General features: G+C 37.0%; 1 protein-coding gene across 1 annotated transcript in view; it reads right to left on the bottom strand.

Annotated features, from left to right (window-relative positions):
* The window catches only part of DOK6 (docking protein 6), a 389,456-nt gene that overhangs the window by 154,777 nt on the left and 211,159 nt on the right, over positions 1–23,520 (bottom strand). The window contains exon 4 of the mRNA XM_084779373.1: positions 12,272–12,391. Within this exon, the coding sequence (XP_084635499.1) occupies positions 12,272–12,391 (120 nt within the window). The remainder of the gene's footprint in view (positions 1–12,271; positions 12,392–23,520) is intronic.

The following is a 23,520-nucleotide window of genomic DNA, read 5'->3' as shown; positions in this document are numbered from 1 at the left end:
GTAAGGAGAAAATGGGAGGGAGGGAGGAATGGGAGGATACAAGGGATGGGATAACAATTAAGATGTAATATGAATAAATTAATAAAATATATTTAAAAATTTTTATTAAATATTTTCTACATATGCATTTATATTATTACACATGTATACAATAAATTACCTATGGCAAGAAGAACCACGAAACAATCAGCAATTACATAAATGTTACATTCATAGTGTTTGGGCTATTTGTATTTGGCAGTCTTAAAGAAAACATCTTTCCTGTCTTGGTGAGTCTAAAATTCTGAATGTAAGTCACTATCTATCATATCTCATCATTATCAACTTATAACATCTATCTAGACCTAAAAATATCTTAACCCCTAAGCAACTAAGCTTAATTGAAAAACTGAATTATCTGTTCTTACATCATGAGAGATTTGAGAAGGAATAAAATTGATTGCCTGAGTATACAGGGAGTGCAGGTTAACAGCTCCCCAAATGAGAAGATGACAGAGACAGTTTGCTGTCTAAACAGTCACCCAGAATTCTCCATAACGTTGGAGAATCATCTTCAGCCTTCTGTCCCAATATATCTAACACACATATTTGTGAGGCAGGAACTATTGATGATTTGCTTAACCTGTCTTTTGTTAAGAAAACAAAAGATAATGGTTTTACTGTAATATCGAGCCGTGGAACTAATATGTATATGGATCTTAATTCCTTTCCAGGGAAATAGCGATGAAGATCAATGTTACAGCTGAAAATAGAGAGCATTGCTCCATTAGTTATCTACAATGAAAATGTGCAAATATGTGCTCATTCCATGTAGCTTATATGACTCTCTTGTGCAGCCACTTGAAGCATCAGCATTTAGTATTATTTCAGTCAACTACCCAGCACATTTCTCATCCAGTGATATTTTAAATAACAAATCAATCAATTAAATATGGACTCATGTAACAGCTTTATATAAATGACACTTGAACTCAGTGACAGTGGCTTAGAAATCTAGACAGTGGTTGAACATATTTATATGTGATCCATCATATTTCAGCGGCATCTTTTGTACATGGGGAAATGCTGCCATAAAATTGAAAAGTAAAATATTCCTGTACTTTTTCTTTCCATTAATTTCAATTTGAAGATAGCCAAAGAACCAATATCAGAGTGTTAATATATAAACTTCCTCCAAAATACTGAAATAGGCAGAAAGAATTAAACAATACCACTACTGCTTGGGGGCTTTTCTGACCCTTGATAACACAGAGTTTTTTTTATCTTAAAAGTAGGATGCATTAAGATGAACCTACCAATGAACAATAAAAGAGTACCATTTTATTTTCACAGAAATATCCATGTGATCAGATGTCAGTGATAAAGTTTGTTTTGTTTAGTTTTGTTTTTGTCAGTGATAAAATTTATAAATGAGGAATGGATACCAATTTTTATAGGACTTTGGAGATAGGTATAGAATTATAAATACATGAATTTAAAGAGTCACATAAATTTTTTTAGGTATCAAAACCATGGAGCCATTTTTATACAAAAAGGAAATGTGATTGGATAACTTTTCTCCAAGGCAATCTCCCACGGCCCGCTCTAGGCAATGCACAGCTGATAGTATTACTCATGGGCTTCCTTCTCTCTCTCTCTGTCTGTCTCTCTCTCTCTGTCTCTCTCTCTCTCTCTCTCTCTCTCTCTCTCTCTCTCTCTCTCTCTCTCCTCCTCCTCCTCCTTTTCCTTTTCCTTTCAGAAGCTTGTCAGTTTCATAAGGTCCCATATATAATTGTTGATCTTAGAGCCTGAACTGCCAGTGTTCTGTTCAGGGAGTTGTCTCCTGTGCCAATGAGCTCACCACTCTTCCCCACATTTTCTTCTAACAGATTTAGTGTGTCTGGTTTTATGTTGAGTTCTCTAATCCAGTTGGAGTTTAGTGAGTTTATACCATGTGAGTCTTTCTGCTTCTGGGTTAACTCACCCAGTATGATCATTTCTAGTTCCATCCATTTGTCCACAAATTTTGGGATTTCCTTGTTTTTAATAGCTAAGTAGTATTCCGTGGTGTTAATGTACCAGAGTTTCTTTATCTATTCTTCAACTGACCTACAAGAAGAACATGATGACGGGTGGATCTGGGCCCCGGGAGTCTGCTCACACTACTGTACCAACCAAGGACAATACAAGGGGTAAACATCGAACCCCTACTCAGATCTAGCCAATAGATAGGACATCCTCCACAGTTATGTGGAGATCAGGGAATGATTCTAACATGAACTCTGGGGCCCCATATTTGGTCACTTCCTCTTGGTGGGGAGGCCTGGTGGCACTCAGAGAAAGAATAAGCAGGCTACCAAGATGAGACTTGATAGCCTATGATCATATAGTGGGGAGGAGATCCCCCTCGGTCATAGACCTAGTGGAGGGGAAAAGGGTGAAGCAGGAGAGAGCAAGGAAAGAGAGGATACAAGTGATGGGATAACAATTGAGATGTAATCTGAATAAATTAATAAAAAAGAAGCCAAATAACAAGGAAGACCCTAGAGTGTATGTTTAAATCTCATTCATAAGGGCAAATAGAATAGACACTGGAAGCAGTTGAAGAGAAGGAACCATAGAGATCCTCTGAAAGACTCCACCCAGCAAAGAACTGAAGCAGATGCTGAGGCTCACAGCCAAACTCTGGGATGGAGCTCAGGGAATCTTATGGAAAAGTTGGGAGATACAAGGAACTTTAGGGGATAAAAGCTCCACAAGGAGACCAATAAATCCAGGTTGAGGTATTGGGCTGCTGCAGAGACGGATGCAACAACCAATGACCATACATGGTGAAGATCTAGATCCTTCTGTTCAGATGTCATAGATAGGCAGCACAGTCTCCTTGGGGGTCCCATAATATGGGGAGTAGGGACTGCTTCTGACATGGACTCTGTTGTTCACTTTTGGATCACTTTCCCCTGGTGGGGCAGAATTGTCAGGCCACAGAGGAAGAGGATAAAGGCAATCCACATGAGACTTGATAGGCTGAGGTCAGATGTTAGGAGAGGAGGGCTCCCCCCTTCTGAGGACTTGGGGAGGGAAAAAGGGAATGAGGAAGGGAGGGTGGGAATGGGAGGTGACAAGGGAGGGGCCCCAATCAGGATGTAAAGTGAACAAATAAAAAAATAAGTCCTTTTGTAAAAATAAAAACACATTAAACAAAAAATAAAGTGAACAAATTAAAAAATAAAAATAAATCATTTTTAAAAAGAAACACATTAAACAAAAAATGAAAAAGAAGAACATTATCAAAAAAGACTAAATAATCCATTCCCAAGTAGCAAATGAAGTAAAAAGAAAACCAATTATCATTCTCATATAATCATTATCATATATTCATATGATAAATAAATAAAATTCTACACATATTGTCAATGCTGAGAAAAATAGGAAGAAAAATGTTATTATATTGTTTTGGTTTGGTTTTTCGAGACAGGGTTTCTCTGTGTAGCAGTGGCTGTCCTGGACTCACTTGGACACAAGTCTTGACTAGAGCTCACAGCAACCCACCTTTTTCTGCCTCCCTAGTGCTGGGATTAGAGGTGTGCCCCACCACACCTGACAGAGAAAAGATTTTTTAAATTATGTAAATGACTATCAGATTTTTTGCGCTTTTCCTCAAAACTATTTTCTCCAAGAAAATCCCAAAACTATCACCCATAAATCTACATTTTGATGAAATTCAGGGTTATATACTAGCTGATGTCCAAATAATAAACAAAATTGAATGTTTATTAAACTTATTTGTATAACAAAGATATGCAATAGAGTCCAATCTTCAAGTATACATACCATAGTGTTTCATACAAGAACTAAAACAGGGATTCAAACAAAAGACAATTAAGCAACAAAGCACGAAAACAAACAAACTAAAACCACCCCCTTGTTTTTAAAAAGTGGTAAGATCACACTCTTAGTAGTGGTCCAATAGGTACTATAAAATGGATTAGATCAAGTGGTTTGGCCAGATGATGGGATATGTGGGCAAAAAACACGGTCTGGTTGACGGATTCCTGTCATATGATGCAACAGAGTGAGTCGTTGGCTCACAGTAGGGAGGGAGCCTTCCTCCCTGAGCTGGTGCTTATTAAACAGTTCTAACTAAGGCAGAGCCACTTAACCCACAAGTATTTATTTGTTTAAGCATGAGGGTTGGGAGAAGTAGAGCTTTTAGCTGCAGAACCAAAGAATAAGAGACACCATCTATGAGTAAATAAACAGAATGGAGGGGGATTATTCAGTCCTTTTAAATAATACTGTTTTTTTGTCATTGCGGATCACCACAATAGAAAGCACATACCCTAGCAAATTTTAAAAAACCCTTTCACGTCTTCTCTTTATTTTGAAATAATACTTTGTAATTTTTTGAGAATTACACAAAATGTTTTTTAATCACATTCATCTCAACTTTTTTTTTAATTTTTAAAATAACTTATATAGATTACATCCCAACTGTTATCCCATCATTTGTATATTCCCTTTTCCCCTCCTCCTTTTTCACCCTATTCCTTTCCCCTAGACCTTGACAGAAGGGGACCACCTCCCCACCACATGACCACAGCCTATCAGGTCTCATCACATCTCCCACAGGAACTGGTTAAATCTGGCAGTAATTTTCATCCATAGTACTCCTTATATTGGTACATCTCTTCCTCTGACAACTGAACTAGTGCTCAAAAAGTACTACAAAATAAGGCATTCTTTTGATCCGAGGCTTTGAGTAATTCTTTGCAGTAAGTTTTGTCTGTAATTTCCATTCTGCTCATTTGTGTGAAATTCAGTTTCATGGTTTCCCACAAAAAAGTAGAACCCTCATTTATTTTTAAGAAATATATGTTTTATTTATAAATTAATAAAAACTAAGAATTATGTACATTTATATAAATAAACTAGTTATGGCATGACTAATTATGATTATGCAGTCAGAAATATTGGTGCTTTTGAATTTTACATGTTTTTCCCCATTAACCTATGATTACACAAAGTAAAATTCACTGTTTGTGCAGCTCTATTAAGATATCTCTAAAGATTTAACTCAGATTATTTATAAAGGAGATCATGTAAGTTAAATTTATTCCTCTAATTAGTTCAAAAACAGATGGAGATTTAGCGGGATGTATTTTTAAAAAATGGTTTATTTTTCTCTCACCCCTTCTCCATAGCAACTATTTATTATCCTCCTCCTATCCCTGACATTACCTGCAGCATATGCTCAGTGCTTAGTTCACTGTCATCTGTGAGGATAGATGCATCTTGATGCCATGAATGACTCAGCCACTGTGATCTGGATGGAGCATCTTACCTTCCCTTCTCTCCGGGGAAATCAGTGGCTTGGAACCAATCAGACAGCCATTCTTATTTGCTCCAATCTCTTATTTCCTCTATAACTTCCTTTGGTTGGGGGGAGGTGGGGGTCTGTCTTTGGAAGGAGAGTAGAAAAAGGGGGAAATCCTGCTAATTAGCTGCTACTATTGAAGGTTTGCTTCTGTGTTGCTGCATTCCTAATGATGAGTAATTCAGGAATTGACTGCTTTTTGGAGGGCACAGACAGCATTTCAGAGAAACATCACAACATCTAGACCATTAGAGTGCTGTTCACTCTAATGAGGGGTTGTCATTTGCATACAGGGCCTATGCTCCTGAACTGTTCTCTTCTGCTCTATGGTTCCAATCTCTTTCTGCAGAAGACACTGCATAGCTGGGCAAGTGTTCTGGTGTGGGTCATGTTGAGATGAGGCAAGGTGAGCTAACCATAGGTATCTGCTTGCTTTTCAAGAAAACTCATGCATGATTGATGCAATCAGTGCAAAAAAAAATACGACTTGGTGGCTGATTAGCATTTGTTTATTTGACTATCATGAGTACCTAGACTTCCTCATCACCCCCAGAACTTAGACCTATCATGGGAAAAAAACAGAAGCCACTTCAGCAAGTACCTACAATTTCTATTCTCCTCTTGTAAAAGCTCTAGATAGAACTGTGTGAAAAAGTTCTCCAAATAAGTACCCAGTACTTTTCACCCACTATACAGAGCTCTGTGGCTGTTGGAAGTTTTGGAGCCCCAAATTCCCATTCTGTAGTTATTTCAGAATTGTCAGATGCCACTTGCAAGCATGATATTTTTGTAAAAATACAAGCAAACAAACAGTCAGCACTGTTTAGGCAAAGGATCCAACACTGGTGTAGTCTGAAGCACTGGGGAGTAAGTACCGTGCATTTATATGAAGTGTAAACACTTGAGAGTGTGGGTTTACTCTACTGTGTGTGACAATCTACTTTATATAAGGTACATGAAGTGCTATGGAAAATCTTTTAAAAATTAAAAAATCAGTTATTGTTACTCCTTGTAGAAATAATTAACCCTCATTAGAGTGTACATTAATATGTGAACGTAGTCATACAAATTGTCATTATTTTGCATATAAAATATTTAACATTTATATATAGTGTATGCTCTTTCACATGCTGTTACTTATTCCCTGAGGATAAAATTTCTAATCAATATAATGTTTTACTTTATAGCTATAATACTATTTATTTGGTAATTATCCCTTTGAAAAAACATCTGAAGTTAAGTCAGTGTTTTCTAACATATAATTAAACTGCAATAATATGACTTTTAGGTCAATTTGATAAATAACTTACTGTATTAGTTTCACTGATAGGATTTACTTTGTGTTTGTGTACAAGTTATAGATAATGTTAAACACCCTTTTTATTGTATAGATTGGATATAAAATCTGAATCATTGGGCTAAATTACCCAAACTTTTTCGAGAATTGCTTGAAAATAGCATTCCAAATTCATTTATATATATTCTTTTAAATGTTTTGTCCAGCTTTTTAAAAAATAATTGTATTATTTCTCTTTTTGATTTGGTAATTCTGTAGGTGAGATTCTTTTATTATCATATGTATGATAAATATTTAGCTCATATTTTATTAGCTTTTTATGCTATTTAATTAAAGAAGTTGGGAAGTAATTTTAATGTCATTACTTTTAAAATACAGTCTTGATTTTTGTAATATTATTCTATACTATGACACATAATGGAATGCTGATATCTTTTTCTTTGGCAGAGATACACTGGGGCACAGAATATTCCTGTCACCTCAGGACATTCCCTTCAACTGTGTTCTATCTATTCATCACTCAGAAGCAAGCAGAGCTCTGGTTTCAAGCACTTGGGATATTTTTGCCTATAATAGTAGGCTCTTGTGAATTGGCAGAAGCCAGCTTCAGCAGAGTGCTAATTTCCTCCATCTGTGCCTTTCTTTTTTTATTTACTTCACCTAAAAATATTGTGGTGATTTTGGCATTCATAAATTTTATTTTTGATGAATTCTGGCTGATTTTTTATAGTTCATGCTTTTAGTGTTGTATATAAGAAATAGTTGTCTTTAATTGCTCCCATCTTAAATTAATTGCTTGAGTGGATTATGAACTATTGACTATGATTCTGTTGTGTGACAAAGATTTTCCTGGGGAGATGCAACACACATGTCTACACTACCCAGATAGTGATACAGATACCTCAAAACTCCAACTTGGTGAGCCAGTGGGTTTTATCATGGTTACTTACATAAATGTGGGTCAAGGAGCACTTAGAGGAGTAGAAATCACTTAGGCAGTTGTATCTCCAAGGCCCACCCCAACACAGGTGACAGCTTACTGATAGGGCCCAGATGGGGAACCTGCATCACACTGCACGGCTTGGGTGCATCCTAACACCTTGGTGAGTGTCCTTCCAAGTGACTCAGTTGGTCTAACCCCTTCCAAGCAACTCCTCTGGTCTAGGAGTCTTTGCAGCTTGGCTTCACTGTCCAAGGGGAACTCTCGGCTTTTATTACTTTGGCAGAGGGTCCTAGTGAATTTGGTTAGTTTCAAGGACTTTTTGAAGCTATTTTAGTCATTTACCTTCCTGTTTAAGGAGCTTCCCTGAACGATGGAATGTTTCAATCCCAGAGGAAACTACTGCACAACAGATGTATAGGATTTCGTATACATGTGTGCTGTAATTCTAGAACATTTAAAATATTCCTTAATTTTCTCTGGCTATCAGAAACAATGCTTGTGATATGGAGACTAGGAAATTTGAAGATTTCAAAACTAGTAATGTCCATTTTTGATGTTCCCATTCTCTTAGGAAAATTGTTGGACGTCTTTTTTGGGTGATGGTCATGTGCACTGTGTATTTAGATGCTGATTTCTGGACCCTAAGATCTGGGCATGTCATTTCTATGAAGAAGCTTCCATATCAATGTTGTATAAAATATAATCCCCAATTATCTCTCATTAGTTAATAAAGAAGGTGATTAGCCAATCTTTGGGTAGAGAGGACAGGAGGCAGGGCTTTCATTCCTAGTCTGGAGGTCTCAGGAGGTAGAGAGAGAAGAGGAGGTCACCATGAGGAGAGAAGGTACCATGAGGAATGCAGAGGGATACAGCAGAAGGCCAAGACAAGACCGAGATGGCAAGTATAAGGACACATGCCTGGAAAGTAGCCAGACTAACATAATTGGGTTAGAATAGATGAACATATGCCCAGTTATTGTGCTTAAAGTTTGTAGAATAAAGAATTTCATGGAACATGCCCCTTCGGCTAGTATGCAGATATAAGTGAGTATATACCATATGAGTCTTTCTGCTTCTGGGTGAACTCACTCATTATGATAATTTCTAGCTCAATCCATTTGTCCACAAATTTTGGGAATTCCTTGTTTTTAATAGCAGAGTAGTATTCCATAGTGTAAATGTACCACAGTTTCTTTCTCCATTCTTCTATTGAGGAACACTTAGGCTGTTTCCATGTTCTGGCTATTATGAATAAGGCTGCTATGAACACGGTTGAGCAAATTTGAGGGGAAGACATCCTATCGGGACTCTAGGTGAGAGAAGCCTGGGAGAATGGCAAAGTAGAAGGATCCAGAAGATCCTAGAAACCTACAAGAACATAATGATAGGCAGATTTGGGCCCAGGGGTCCCACTCAAACTATGGCACCAGCCAAGGAAAATACAGGCCATAAACTTCAAACCCCTACCCAGATCTAGCCAGTGGACAGGACATTCTCCACAGTTGAGTGGAGAGTGCGGTATGACTTTCACACATACTTTGGTGCCTCATATTTGACCACGTCCCCTGCATGGGGAGACCTGGTGGCACTCAGAGGAAGGATAGCAGGCTATCAAGAAGAGACTTGATACCCTATGAGCATATAAAGGGGGAGGAGGTCCCCCTCAGTCACAGTCATAGGGGAGGGGAGAAAGGGGAAAGTGGGAGGGAGGGAGAATGGGAGGTTATAAGGGATGGAATAACCATTGGGATGTAATATGAATAAATTAATAAAATAAAATTTTAAAAAAGTTTGTAGAATAAATTTAATAGCTTTTGTTCAATTATTTGGGAGCTAAGGCAGTATTAGAAAAGACCCATATGAATACCTTGATCAACAGGTCTTGGAATTGGTTCATAAGAGTGAGGAACAGACACACATTCACACACACACACACATACACACACAAACATACACATAGAGAGAGACAGAGAGACAGAGAGACAGAGACATAGACACAGAGAGACAGAGAAAGACAGAGCCACAGAGAGACAGAGACAGAGACAGAGACGGAGCCACAGAGAGACAGAGAAAGACAGAGACAGAAAGGAGAGAGGTGCATTTGCTTAACATTTCCTATTAGTTATGGGGAATTCAGATCCTTTGTGAAAGCAGCTGACAGTATTTGATAAAGATAATCACTGTAAATAATGTAACAAATAAGCACATTTATCTCAGCACCCACATTATCTTTCACCTTTAAAATTATTTGCGTAAATATCTGTTCTTGGCTAGCCTAGAAGTAAATATAATCAAACTGTATGAAGAGTCAAGACAGTAATAGAGAATGGATAGCATTTTTAATGCAAACAAAGCAGTCAAAAACCAATTGTTTAACTTTCCTTCATTAGACAGTAGTAAAAGACCACCACAAATTAAATTAATTTATGTAATGGAATCTAAAAGCCTATAGACCTTATCTCTCAGGAGAAAAAGTTCAATGTAAATCTAAATATGTAATTTACAATAAAACATAATTAGATTTTGAAGACAATAAATGATATCAAAACAACTTAAGGAAAAAAGCACTAAATCTGTAATGTCAAATCTTTAATAAATGATTTATTTCAATATATAAAAATTAATGACATCAATAATCAAGTGCCATGCTCTTCCATGAGAAGACTCCTCTCATTGTCAGTGTTCCTTCCTTGCCTGTAGTTCTGTGTTAGGGTTGAGCATTATGGTTTTACCTTCTTGCATCTATTGTCCTTTTCAGCTCATGTTTAGCCATTTTTTGGACAGTGTAATAGAAAGCAAACTAGAAAAGGTATCAGGCATATTTTGCTCTTTAAATGAACAAATCATCACCTTCTCTAGCTCAATAATTATGTATAGATTTATGAAGTACATATTTAAAATTACCTCTACCTAATCCATGTTTAAGATTATTTAAAAAATCTTCTCAGATGGGCATTTTTTAGTTTTACTGGTATTATAACTTCAAGTCTGTTGTAAAGTTTACATAAATTATTTTTGCTTTATTTTTTCACTTGTGTTTCTTTTAAAAAGGAAAAGTTGTACTTTAGTATAACTCTTGAACATAATTCAATACTTGCATCTCCTGGAGTCCATATTGAAATTTTTCTTTCAGATTCAATACAAATCCAGGGATCATCGAATTGAAACAGAATTGCAGGACACTGAAGTATTACAGTATCCATTTAGATGGAAACAATATGCAATTCCAGTCCTTTGGAGTTAAGACATATAGTTTATACTAGACACATGTGGTCTTTCTACGCACAAGCTTAATTTCCTTATGCCCTTGATTCTTCCTCAGCCGCAGTTTTAACACCTTAAACTTTGAATTAGTAGTATATATTACACAGCACAGTTATGGATGTTTTGTACTTATCACAGCTCCCAGAAAACAATCAGAGAATTGGAAATCTGAGTGACTATGGGAGAGGACTGAGAATATGAAAAACAAATTATAAGAGAGTTTCTGGAATTCCTTGATGATTTAATAAAAAACTATCATAAGAGACAGCATGTGATGTAAATATTCACATATATTCTTTTGTATTTATGTTTTTTATTTCTCAGCAAAAAATTATTCATTTCTCATTTTAGCAACAAAGAAAACATAGACTTTTAATAGACTGTGAAATAATGATACTTGTTAGCAACATTCTCTCTGTAGCAAAAAGATTTTGATTGCCCAGGGGTCTCATAACATGTTTTTACCTGTGCGATTAGCTTATGTGTTACAGGTAACTCCCCATTTCTTTTTAAAAGTAGGAACAAGTTTCACTAATAATAACAATTGAGCATCACAGTGATGTTTCTACATTCATAACACTAGATTTGTTGCTTGTAATGATAATTTTGAAATTTGATAAGATTCACTGGTGATCAATTAAAAATTGTCACAAATATAACCTAAAACATCACATTGAATAATATATTAATAGATGACACCAATTTCATTAGCATTACTAATTAAGACTAGGAAACTCAAATTATCATATGATAGCAGACAGACCTGTGAATGTAAACAACACTTAATAGGTAAAAACATAAACCACATTCCATCAATAGTAATAATAGCCAAATATTTTAAAGATTTAATGTCCAGATAAGCTAAATGTTTTAATATAAATTTTAATCTATATTAATCATCAAAGAAGAAAATAAAAGATTGTTATTCATTGAAAAGCCTTACGTAAAAAACATAAAACTACATAACTTTTTAGACGTATGGCTGTGACACTAACACGAAACAAGGAACCTGGGTTAAACCTTAGAACTTTCTCTAGTTGCTAGTCCACCACTGAAAATTTCTTAATAACTTGCTGATATGTTTGCTTTCTTTTTACAATATTTTATTAATTCTTAGGGAAATCCATACACTGAATTTTATTTATATTCACTCCCCTTCTCAAACACTTTCCAGTCCCACCCTGTTTCCATACGTCCTAAACACTGTTTTCTTTTCTTTTTAGCCTCCCATTTTTAACTTCTACTGCTCAAATACACTTTGCTATGTAGCTGTCACAGAAGCTTGTTCATGACCAGGGCCACACCCTTAATGAGAATAAACTCTGCTAAAGCATAAATGTGCTAAAGCATCTCTGTGTTCCTTTCCATTGTCAGCCCACCTGACATGATAGAAACATGGGTGCTCACTCACCATTCTGTTCCCGCTGCACCCCAGCTGCCAGCAGGTCAGGCTCTCCTAGGCTGATGTCATTCAGCCTTGTCCCTAGGCATTCCATGCAGAGGTGCTTGCACCAGTCCTCAGCTTCCAGCTCTGAAAATAAGCATACGTGTCAGTACAGAGAGCATGTCGGAGCAAAGGCTTCCTTAACATTCCTTCAAGAAGCTGGTAAGGACTGAACAAAGAAAGCTAGATAGATGGATGAAGCAGAAAAAGTCTACGATTATTTCTCATAAGTTTAAATTTTTATTTGTGATGTGGTGGTGGTGGTGGTGGTGTGTGTGTATGTACACGTGTGTGTGTGTGTGTGTGTGTGTGTGTGTGTGTGTGTGTGTGTGTGTGTGTTGTTTGCCTAAAGAAGCCAGGAGGAGTATCAGATTCCCTGGTGCTGGAGTTATAGGCAGCTGTAAACTGTCTGGTGTACAATTCATACAAAGAACTGAACTAAGGTCCATTGAGCCATCTCTCCAGCATCTATTTCACATTTTTGACAATACATTTTAAGGAGGTTTTTATTTATTAACTATAATACCATTCACTCTCGAATATTTTAGAATGAGTTAAGTTTTTGATACAAATTTCCTAGAAAAGTAAATATAAAATGAAAGTGTACACACTGAACCATTGAAATAACAACTGAAACAAGTGAACAATTGAAATAAAAACTATATTGAACTCGTGACTATTTTCTTCATTCAGCTTCTGAAGTCTGTAGCCTGAAAGTCAGATTCCCCAGATCAGTGGAAATTGTGATGCATAACAAATCTGCCCTAGAATGGAATTGTTGTTGTATGTATTGGGATTTCTTTACTAAAAAGATGTGAGTGGTGTCACAATTTCTTCATGGTTTCTACGTAAAATGTGTTCTATTGGTTCATATGTTTGAATAGTTTGTCCCTAGGTGGTGGCACTGACTGGGGAGGTTGTGCAACCTTTTGGGGTTGAACTACCCTAGCACAGGGCTTGCCTAAGACCATTTGCATATTAGGTATTTACATTAAGACTCATAACAGTAGAAAATTTGCAGTTAAGAAGTAGCAACAAAAATAATTTTAAGGTTAGGGACCACCACAACATGAGCAACTCTATTAAAGCGTGCAGTATCAGGAAGGTGGAGAACCATTGCTTTGAAATATGTACTCCTGCTAAAGGAGGTAAATTGCCTGGGCGTATAGCTTGCTTCCAGTCAGCCAGAGGCCTCTAATATTTAATAGGCATCTTATAACAAACAACTACCCATGATTCTCACCACTGAGGACCAAGATCACTCACATGACCTCACAGGTGTGATGGATTGATTGATAGCTTCTGAACTATAAGCCAAAGGTAATCAGTCCTCCGTCTCAGTCAGGTTTTCCGTCACAGTAATGGCAAAAGTGTCTACTACACACTTACTTACAAAGTATCTCTCCAATTACTTAGCCACTGATTAGATCTTTATTCTTGTTTGGATTACCTCACAACTTCTTTGTATTCACAAGGCACTCTTCTTTCATTGCTAGGAGTAATAAAAGAGTTTCTCCCATATATCCAGAATCTTATAGTACAAAAGCTCTTGGGCTTTCATTTACATGAGTTACCAAAGTTCTAACATGAGGTCAGTGTGAATGAGAGTTCAGCTTGATAGCAGCATAGGAGCCAAGTAGCCAAGTTACTTTGCAAATTTTTGGAAAAGACAAGATTTAATAATCATGGGCAATCTTCAATACCACCATAGGAAAACTAGACCAAAACTTTTGCATTGGCACCTCCCCAGAGAAGTTCCCGATTTTTCCATGCAGCATAAATCTGGAACTATATAATATAGATTTCCATCAAATCTCTTGCTCTTTGTGGATGACACTTCAACCTTTGTCTTGACATTTTAAACTCCCCATTAAAAATATATATGTGACAGATTTTCTTGACTGTGGGGATTGCATATCAACTATTTTTCCTTGATGGCCAACTCCAGCAGACTCATGTGATACAGCCCTCCTGAGTTTGGCTACACTGTCCTGTCAAAAATAGGCTTGATCAACATGATGTGAAGACAAATTTGATGCTTCTGTTTAGTTTTATGTCAGTCACAACATTCACTAGAACATAAAGCAGAAAGACCTTGCATTGCTACACAGTAAAAAAAACAAAAGCCCTGACATTCGAATCACGAGAGGCATTTTATCTACGTCTGGTGTTGCCGAGCTATTTAGCATTTATGATTTTATTTTTTATCTGTCTCACTACAGTCAAGATTCCTGTTCATCTCTGCATGTGCATATTTTAGTCATTATAGTAATATTCATCAGAAACTGGTCATCTCTCCTCTGTGCTGAAGACAAGATAACAGTAACTAAAGTCTCAAAAATTGTAGAGATATTTACAACATCCTTTCCTGACCTCTGGAATGTGTTGAAGATCTTCAAGTCATTACCTGAAACATACAGTTACCTTGGATTCAAGAAATAAGGAAGCCTGTAAGCAGATCACTTCCTCATGAAATTGCTCAAGTCTGAACAACCGACCCACAATGGGAATAGCTGTCCCATAATGGAACAGAGGCCCCACAGTGGGCAACTGCCCATGATGGGAACAGAGGCTGCTCTACTATGAAACAATAATCATTTCAGTAAACACTAATTCTCAGAAATCCCTTATAGACCAGATCATAGTTGACCAAGCCAGTACTTATGCATGGCCCCCTGTCAGTTCTTCCTCCTTTTAATCCAACGTTCATACCAGTTACCCCCAAACAGATAAAAATTATTGTTCTGTCTTTCCACATGATTAAATAGAGTATTACATTTCTTTCCTGACATTTCTGTTTTCCTTTGCTTTCAGGGAGTCAGTTGTATAATATGATTTCTTGGGGCCTGTCTCATGCCAGAATTGAGCTTCTGGTTTAGGGCTCTGGTAACCCACTCAAGTGGTGTGATTTGTACCACTGTCACAAGCCAAAACATTTCTTGCTCTTTCAAATCGTTGGATGTGGGTGACCCACAGAGTTTTAAGATGCTCCTGAAAAAGTATGAATGGGCATTATTTCCTGGAACAGGGGAACTTGTGGGGGTTATGCCAATGACAAAAGTAACATCCCTTTCTCTAGCCAGCAGTCACTGTCCCTTTTCAAATAATGCAACTATGGCTCTTATTTGTTCTTTCTTAAGTAATCTCTGTGTGTTGAAATACTTCGAGGTTTTTGTATATGAGTTCAATTTGTTCTTTTTATTTAATTAGTGTTTTTCTATGAATTCTGTGTTTCACAAGAACTCATGATCTCTTACCAGCTGGAACGCTACTTTACGAGTATGCTATACTCTGTGCTCGAACTCTCTCTCTCTCTCTCTCTCTCTCTCTCTCTCTCTCATGTGTATGTGTGTATGTGTGTGTACACATATGACATTGTTTTTATTTTCTTTTTATAAAGCAGAGATTCATTACAAATGAAATTGCTATAGGCCTCCTGTAGCCGTTTATTTGTTTTACACATCAAACTTCTTAGTCTACACAGAATGTGCAAATAATTAAGCCCCTTTGTAAATGAAGAGATATTAAATGTTTCACAAAGTTTTCCATGTTTTTCTCATCGTGAATGGAGTGGATTTTCAATAAGTACCTTTAATCCATTAAGTTGTGCCTGGGCTTAAGCACTGAACACTGTACTAGAAACTCAAAATTTTCATCATAAATAGCATTAAATTAAGAAATTTGAAAAAAAGAAAGAAAGAAATTTGGTGATTTTCAAAAGGAATTTTGAAATACCTATAGGAATAGCAAGACAAATGAAGAAAGGTAAAAGATGTGAAAAATGAGTTTGTTTGTGGGGAGAAGTGATGTGCAAAGCAAGAGATGTAGGCCGATATGTTGGTTCATATCTGGGCATGTTTCTTTCATTTCCTCTTTACAGAGATCTAAGACAGTGAGGCAACATCCCTTTTAGTAAAAGAAAGGGGACTTTACATGGAATGTGCTAATAAAAGCCTTTTGAGTAAATGTTATGTTCAAACTTTATTGCTTTTACTAAATTTGAGCTTAATATAAAGACATTAAAGTTAAATGATCCAAAATGCCCTATGCTTGAAAACATTTCATCAAATGTATATAAATATCTACATCAGATAAAACTCCCATTGCAAAGTTAAAAAGCATGGTATTAGTCACATGCTACTTTCTCATAACAATCCAGCCAAGACTAATTTTACGTGGCAATCCTAAACCGTTGTTACCAGCACTCACTGCATTTAGATTGCCGGAAATGTCTCAGGAAAGCACAGGTAATATACTCCTTTTGTCTTCTCCACATGCCATGGTTTTAACTGTACTGTCTTATAAGTGTTTTCTAAGATTGGGTTATCAAGGTTATCTTCATATTTATTGAAGTATTAAATGCATACTTTGCTATAAATTGAAAAAATATTTCTCCACAGACCATTGCTTAGAGAATATACAGCTCTTCCTCTTTTTCATGTGCAGTATAGAACGCAGCACACGTTTTGGTGAAGGGCCGGTTCTTCTTGTCCCTCACACTTCAAGCGTGAACAAGACTTCAGCAAACACCAAACGACGGCATCTCTGTTTAGCATACACAAAAAAGTGTTTTATTTCACTGTCAGATTTGAAGAACTGATCTGCTCAGATTTGGAGAACAAAAGGCTTTTTTTTTTTTAATTTAAATACTTTATTCAGATTGCATCTCAATTGTTATCCCTTCACTTGTATCTTCCCGTTCCCTCCCTCCTTCTTCTACCCTATTCCCCTCCCCTTGTCCTGTGACAGAAGGTGCCTCCTCGCCCACCGTATGATCACAGCCTATCATCATTCCCCTTCCTCTGGGTGCCACCAGGCCTCCCCACCAAGGGGAAGTGAGCATGTAGGGGGCGCCAGAGTTCATGTCAGAGTCAGGCTCTGCTCTCCACACATCCGGACCCAGGCGGGTCAGCTCATACGACTGTACCAACCAAGGACAATGCATGCAGTAAACCTAGACCCCCCCCCCCCGATTCAGATCTAGCAAATAGTTTTGTTTTTAAAGAGGAGATATCTTTATTTTTCTCCTGCAGAATGTCCTTCCTTTCATATTTTCCTTAAAATTGTCTCATATTTAATTTTTCTTTAAAATGTGATTAAAATACAACTTTTCTTCAGCTCCCCAGACCCAATTTGGATGTGACATTGTTTCTTTGCACCCAGATACCATTGACATACCTTCTGTCTTTCCCAACAACAATAGGTTTAGATATAATTATTTCTTAGGTATTGAATACAACTTCTAGAACCACATGAAAATAGTATATGTAAAATAGTCTTTTGTTTGATGTTTTGAGGTCAATGTTGAATTCTCTGTGGGCCTTATATCTTTGGCTATGCTGGGTAATCTAGCTAAGAAAGATCTTTTAATAGGAAAGAACAAACACAATTTTTTCTTAATTTCATTGTCTATATTTTTCTTTTGACTTTATTAAAATATTTATTCCATCATGAAAGTAATACATAAGTTGTTTTTGATTTGGCATGTGATAAATTATTGGTCAAATTTTATGCTCTATATAGATGTGTCCGTGAAGTCTCTGAGATAGGTCAACAGAGAGCCAATACAATTAGTTAATACTTAAGTGTTTGTAATTGTTTGTCAAGATATCACAACTTATTTTCTTTGGTTTAACAGAAGCTTGATATAGCAAAGTTTTTTAATCAGTATTAGAAACCTCAGTTTTTATCTTTCCCATTTTCTGAATTGTAACAGCTAGGTTCAGCATTCAGACAGTCAACTAGATATTATGCCTACTTGTTTTCTTGAGCAACAAATGACAAATAGCAGCAATTGACAGAACAATCAAATGTGATATTTCTCTGCCTGACAAGAATGCATCAAAGAGTGCTTTGATATGGAGGCTAGCAAATGACACAAAAACTTAGAATTATTCAAAGAACACAAAAAAGAACAGAAATTAGCACCTGTAAGTGGTGTGAAAATTAAACTGCATGTGTCTCTGTGTGTTTATAGGTGTGTAAATATGAGTGTGTATATGCCTCTCTATTTGCATGAATGTATATATACATGCACATACTGTGGATGCATGTCTGTGTATCTGGGTGTGTGTTTTAGAAGTGGGAGTATGATGTCAAAACACAGAAAAACATTATCTAAGAGGAAGTTAACTATGTCAGCAACTAACATATTTGGTTCTTTCTGACTCACATGGCAGTGTCTTTTGAACAGGTTCAATGATGTCTTAAATGACACATAGTAATTAGAAGTATTTGATTTATAGAAATACAAATGGAATGATCTTGAATCATCTGGACCAATAGATTGAACCAGTTTATGATTCTCCAATTATTGTGAAATATCAAGATTTCTGATTGTCCACCTCATAATATTGAATATCTAGCATTGATCCAGTGCTTTGGCATACAATATCCTCATAAGTAACACAGGCACACTGAGATGAAAGTCATTTTTACATATTTTCTATGACAGTCCAGAATGTATTTTATCTATGAGACAATGGTTTATTTGCATTCTCAGCATCCTGGAGCTCCATTCCTGTCACTGCATTTAATGATCAGTTTGTTGTGTCTATAGTGTCCTTGACTTTTTTTCTGGCTGCTCAACTAAACATATACCTGTAAGCAATGCTCCATTCCTCAGAGATTAATTTTTAAATTAAAACATTTTTTAAAAATCTATCATTCCAAAACCCATGGAATAACAGCATGTGGTCTTCTTTTTATAAAAAAAAAAGCATGTGAGTATTGGTTTTCATTTTACTCTTGTCACTTTCTCTCAGAGACTTTGTTTTTCATATGTTTAGACAACAAGGCATTTGGAAGCTAACTAGTGAATGTATGTAGAGATGATTTTAAGAAATCATCTTCCATAGTAAGAAACATATGCTGCAGCTTGCTACTTTTGAGAGGTCAGTGGAAAATAATACATCTACCCATCAAAGAGATTAAAAGGGAAATGTCAAACAACACTTGAAACTCAAATCTGTGTGCTCATTGGTAGCCAAAATTTCCTTACAGAATCATTGTATGTATACATTGTTCAGTCATTTAATTGTAAGGGCAAAGAAAGTATTCAAGCTGTATATATGTGCCTTTAAAATGTTCTCAAATATTTGTAGTGGAAAAATGCCATAATGTCATTCTTAAAAGGACCTAGACAAAAGTGATGTTGCTCTTATCATTATTGCTGCAGCTTCATGTTTATAATCTCTTTGCACTTCAGTCAGAGATACAGGAAGGAACGGGGCAGGGATATGGCATATGTGCTCCATAAAAGGCTGAACACTCCAAAGTGGCCAACTGTGGGTCTCCATGTTAATCATCATCTCAGTTAAATTGAATCTTCTCCAATGCAGGTTGAGAGATTCATCTATCCAGGGTATAACCACAAATCCATAAGAGTTGGTTTAATATTGTCTCTAAACATTAGCATGGTATTACCAATGTTCTTGGTTACTTTCCAGAACTTGATATTAAAACCCTATTTCTGAAGACACTGCACACTTTATTTATAGAAAGAAGGAAAGCCAAGCTGGTACTGACCTGGAAGCTTCATCTCTACTGATTATTTCATAGCCCTAAAAGGTATAACGCATGCTACAGAAGAAAAAAATTAATCATCATTTTACACAGGTGCAAAATGGCTGTTCTGACAAGACTTGCCACCAGCACCATAATGGCATGAATAAAAAAGAAGGGATCAACCACTTTCTGACTGGATTTATGTTCTGCTGCGTAAGATGAAACTCATACCTGAATCCTCTATGAGGCAGGAATCCACGCTAACCTTAGGATTTCTAGAAAAATGTGCTTTTTCCTTGCTCCTCGCCTTGTCAGATGTGTGCTAGCTTAAAGTATTTTTCAGTGTTTCTTATTTTGTGACCAGTTTCAAGGGGCAGTCTCTAGCTCAGTGACATGGACAGGATGAGAGAAGAAATGATCCTCTGGTGATTTGTTATGATGCTGTTCTCCATATTCCATTTTATACTTTTCCCGCTTTATGTTCTTCTCCCTCCTTCTTTCCTTAGCAGTACAATTCATATATATGTGCACACACACATATACACGTGTGTGTGTGTGTGTGTGTGTGTGTGTGTGTGTGTGTGTAAAATCATATGCATGCTTATTACAGTAGATATGGGGTCCTGTCCTTTGAGTTTCCGATTTGAAAAATATAGTATAGAGCCTGGAAATTTTTTAAAATTTTTATTAATTTATTCTTGTTACATCCCAATGGTTATCCCATCCTTTGTATCCTCCCATTCTTCCCTCCCTCCCATTTTCCCCTTACTTCCCTCCCCTATGACTGTGACTGAGGGGGACTTCCTCCCCCTGTATATACTCATAGGGTATCGAGTTTCTTCTTGGTAGCCTGCTATCCTTCCTCTGAGTGCCACCAGGTCTCCCCCTCCAGGGGACATGGTCAAAGGTGAGGCACCAGAGTACATGTGAAAGTCATACCCCACTCTCCACTCAACTGTGGAGAATGTCCTGACCATTGGCTAGGTCTGGGTAGGGGTTTAAAGTTTACTGCCTGTATTGTCCATGGCTGGTGCCTTAGTTTGAGTGGGACGCCTGGGCCCAAAACTGCCTATCATAATGTTCTACTTGTAGGTTTCTAGGACCCTCTGGATCCTTCTTTGCTATTCCCCCATACTTCTCTCATCCAGAGTCCCAGTAGGATGTCCTCCCCACTGTCCCAGTTTCCTGGTAAGTGAAGGCTTTCGTGGGACATGCCCCTTGGGCTAGTATGCAGATATAAGTGAGTATATACCATTTGAGTATTTCTGCTTCTGGGTTAACTCACTCATTATGATCATTTCTAGCTCAATCCATTTGTCCACAAATTTCGGGAATTCCTTGATTTTAATAGCTGAGTAGTATTCCATAGTGTTTATGTACCACAGTTTCTTTATCCATTCTTCTACTGATGGACACTTAGGCTGTTTCCATGTTCTGGCAATTATGAATAAGGCTGCTATGAACATGGTTGAGCAAATTTCTTGTTTCTTGGAGCATCTTCTGGGTATATTCCAAGGAGTGGAATAGCTGGGTCTTGAGGAAGCCCTATTCCCAGTGTTCTGAGATAGCACCAGATAGATTTCCAAAGTGGCTGTACTAGTACTAGTTTGCATTCCTACCAGCAATGAAGGAGTGTTCCTCTCTCCCCACATCCTCGCCAGCAGGTGGTGTCACTGAGCCTGGGAATTTTTAATGCCAAAACCTTTCCAAGTAGATTAATGCTGTAAGAACAATGACCATGCTCACTCCTTGGTGCTGTAAATGGCATTTTCATTATATCCCTTCTCCCACATTTAAGAATAAACACAATGTATGTACTTTAATAAAATTTCTTCTCATCTTTATATAATATTTTAGCTGTGAATATCATACATACACATATACTAAATCTGTTTTATATTTATTTAATTAATCTGATTTAAAGTGCGTATACTACAGCTCAAGGCTTCATATGTAAATGCAGGATAGAGGAACACTATACCTCTGTTCCACATCCACTTCTCCTAAAAATCCACTGTTTTTAAAGATTTAAATACTGTTCTTAGCACTTTTGTTGATGTTACTTTTAATTTATCAATGTGTTTACTTGTTCTGAGACAATGTCTTAATGCTGTACCATGTACAGTGATTTGTAAATATTAACTTGTTATTCCTCCACATAAGCAAAGGGTTTTATATTTTTATTTAAAATCTGTGGAAATTTAGGTGTAGAGGAGCGAGGTAATTTGCTTTTGGTTATGCACTGCAGCTGGCTCAGCAGGTGTGCTCAAACCACCCTTCTCTCTGTCTTGCCTCATCTTTGTAGCATACTCCACTACTTCTTTTTGCTCTCAATTTTGTGTTTCTAAAGGATACATATTTGGTGTTTTCTTCTATTATATTGACTGAAGTAACCCAGTTCATTAAGATAAGAACCACATGTTTTCTCTTATTTGTATATGACACCTATAGGTAAACATATAACCTGGAGTATACAGATATATAACCTGGAGTATTCATAAACCAGGAAAGTTAAATATATGACAGGGTCAGGGGAGAACCTCTAGAAAGGCAAAGAGCAGAGCAGAGGAGCTGCGAAGAGGAAATATGAACAATGGCAGGACTTTAGCTGGAGAGGTAGAGGGAGGGAAATAATGCTAAGAAAAAATATTTAAAAACCAAAGGGAAACATTGTAGTGTTTATTTAAGATACATATTATTAAGCTTGTGTGTCATTTAATGAATATTTATAAAGTTATGTTACTAGAGGTGACAAAGCAAGCCACTTTCAAGAACCATAAATTATTCTTGAAAAATCCCAGTGCCAGGCATAAAAATAGAACATTATTATAGGCAGATTTGGGCCCAGGGGTCCGCTCAAACTAAGGCACCAGCAAAGGACAATACAGGTGGTAAACTTTAAACCCCTACCCAGATCTAGCCAATGGACAGAACACTCTCCACAGTAGAGTGGAGAGTGGGGTATGACTTTCACACGAACTCTGGTGCCTCATATTTGACCATGTCCCCTGGACGGGGAGACCTGGTGGCACTCAGAGGAAGGATAGCAGGTTACCAAGAAGAGACTTGATACCCTATGAGCATACACAGGGGGAGGTAATCCCCCTCAGGAACAGTCATAGGGGAGGGGAATAAGGGGAAAAAATTTCAACTGCAGTTGTTGGTCAGGGAGCTTAGCAGATCTGCCCCCAATATAGGCTATTGCTACTGCCCTTGATTTTCTTCCAGACCTTGAAGGTCATACTATATTGCTGAAGATACCATGTTCAGGGCTTGTAGTTGGAGGAACTGAGATAGAAATGACCTCGAAATCTTTTCCCTAAGCACTATCTCTTATGGTATTTAAGGGTGCTATGCAAGCTGCATAAGAAGAAATGCAAACAGTAATTCTACCTAGCTGTAAAGTTCATATTGCATCAATGAACTCCTTGCTGAGATATCCCCAATGGTGTTATAATGACACTTAGATATTGTGGGTAACAAATATGTGTCTAATTGGAATTAAAGTCAGCTCAATAGGAGGGGATTTGTGTAAATCTAGCCAACTACTTGTGGTTTTTAATGATATGAACCCAAGATTTGAACCTATTACTGCTACTTCCTTATTCCAGTATAATTCCCAACCACACTTTAAATGCTACTTATGCTCACAAATAAGTGTAGCTTTCGCTCCTCTTCCAAGTTAGTTCTTCTTCTTTTTTTTCCCCAGG

The sequence above is a fragment of the Acomys minous genome (assembly GCF_964271855.1).
Source record: "Acomys minous genome assembly, chromosome: 4".
Classification (NCBI taxonomy): Eukaryota; Metazoa; Chordata; class Mammalia; order Rodentia; family Muridae; genus Acomys; species Acomys minous.
This window is presented reverse-complemented; position numbering and strand designations above follow the sequence as displayed.